We start from the raw sequence: 1,547 nt of genomic DNA on the forward strand, positions 1-1,547 counted from the left end.
AAAAAAAAAACGTTTCAATTTTTTAGATTTCGGTTTGAATTTAATACCGTTTCAATTTTTATGGTTTCGGTTTTAGCTTTAATACCGGTATCCAATTTTTCGGTTTTGGTTTTAAATTATAATACCGGTATCCAATTTTTTCCCGATTTCGGTTTTGACTTTAATACCGGTATCCAATTTTTTCCGGTTTCGGTTTTGATTACGGTTTCGGTTTTAAAACGGTTTATACCGGTGTCTGAAATCGGTTTTGAAAACGGTTTCAAGCCCTGGTTAATGGATAGTCTTGGGAGGGACTAAATTGGGACCAAAAATATTACACATTTGTAGGTGACGTACTTAAAAAAACAAGTGTCGGACCAGACAGATTGTCAATATTGGTAACGCAATCGGACATCAGTTGGCGGAAACAGATGAATATGTAGCATATTATTGCATAATATGCGTAATAATTATTTATAACATTGAGAAAAAAAACGACCATTAAATAACCAAATAGATAAGTATAGAGCATCGGGGAAGTAAAGGTACCAACAAAATAGGAATCGTAAATCCCCTGCTAAAATGGTGAGAAGACTGTCCAAGCGATGTGCCTACTCTATGAATCTAATCTATAGTTTTATTTCGTAAATGTTATTATTAAGTATTTAGGTACCTTTTTGTAATGGGTACCTAGTCGATCCATGTTTCGGTTGTAACGGTACTGGTCTATGTCAATTGTATGCTCCATCGATGTGTTGTCGAAGTATCAAATAGCGGTCAGTCACAGGTGTGGAACAGACACGGTTGCTCGCCGAGATCCTGGTTTGAGCTTAGGTCGACTTCATGTACTTAATACCAATATCGACGATAACCAGTAGAGCGATTCGGTATGATGAAGAAAAATGTGTGCTGTAAATGGCTGACAACAACTGCTTTAGGGCACAGGTGGTTCTGAACTCGTGATTAGAAAAGTTTATGCAACGTGCCAGGGTAAACAGTGTAATCTAGTCCAGTGACCTTGTGGCGTCCTCATGAGGCAGAGATCCACGATTCTTCACGTTTTGTATTGACTAACTATAAGTTGAATCGGATTTCAAGATATTAGTTATACTGCGAAGTATCCATTTGAAACATTTTATTCATGTTTATAATTTACAAATAACGGTAACATGACTACACTATTTATAATTTACTGTATCCCCGTTTTTGTTTTTATTTTTTTTTAACTAGCAACGTATTATATCATGTTATAATGTTATAAATTATAATTTATTGTACAGTTTATGATTTTATGCTATAATATCTTAAATCGTGATACTGTACTAATGTCCAATAATGGTAATTATACTCTGGCCGACGAGAGAATATTAGAGTTTATTAAAATATTAGAGTTTCACGCACGTATGACAGTGACCAATTCGAGGCACAATTTCCCCCACTTTGTACCTCGAGATTATAGGTTGTATATTAATATACAATATAGCGTTGAGTGTTGCCGAACGTACCGAACATTAACGAACCATTGTCATTGAGAGGGGTATGCTCGGGATCGGACGCGTTATGGTCGG

The 1,547-nt window shown here is 35.8% G+C and overlaps 1 protein-coding gene across 1 annotated transcript in view; it reads right to left on the minus strand.

Annotated features, from left to right (window-relative positions):
- LOC100573308 (cleavage and polyadenylation specificity factor subunit CG7185-like) overlaps positions 1-1,147 on the minus strand; it is a 6,235-nt gene extending 5,088 nt beyond the window's left edge. Inside the window, exon 1 of the mRNA XM_029488839.1 lies at positions 653-1,147. Within this exon, the coding sequence (XP_029344699.1) occupies positions 653-727 (75 nt within the window). The 5' untranslated portion in view covers positions 728-1,147. The remainder of the gene's footprint in view (positions 1-652) is intronic.
- Positions 1,148-1,547: the final 400 nt, after the last annotated feature.

Source organism: Acyrthosiphon pisum, chromosome X, assembly GCF_005508785.2.
Source record: "Acyrthosiphon pisum isolate AL4f chromosome X, pea_aphid_22Mar2018_4r6ur, whole genome shotgun sequence".
Classification (NCBI taxonomy): domain Eukaryota; kingdom Metazoa; phylum Arthropoda; class Insecta; order Hemiptera; family Aphididae; genus Acyrthosiphon; species Acyrthosiphon pisum.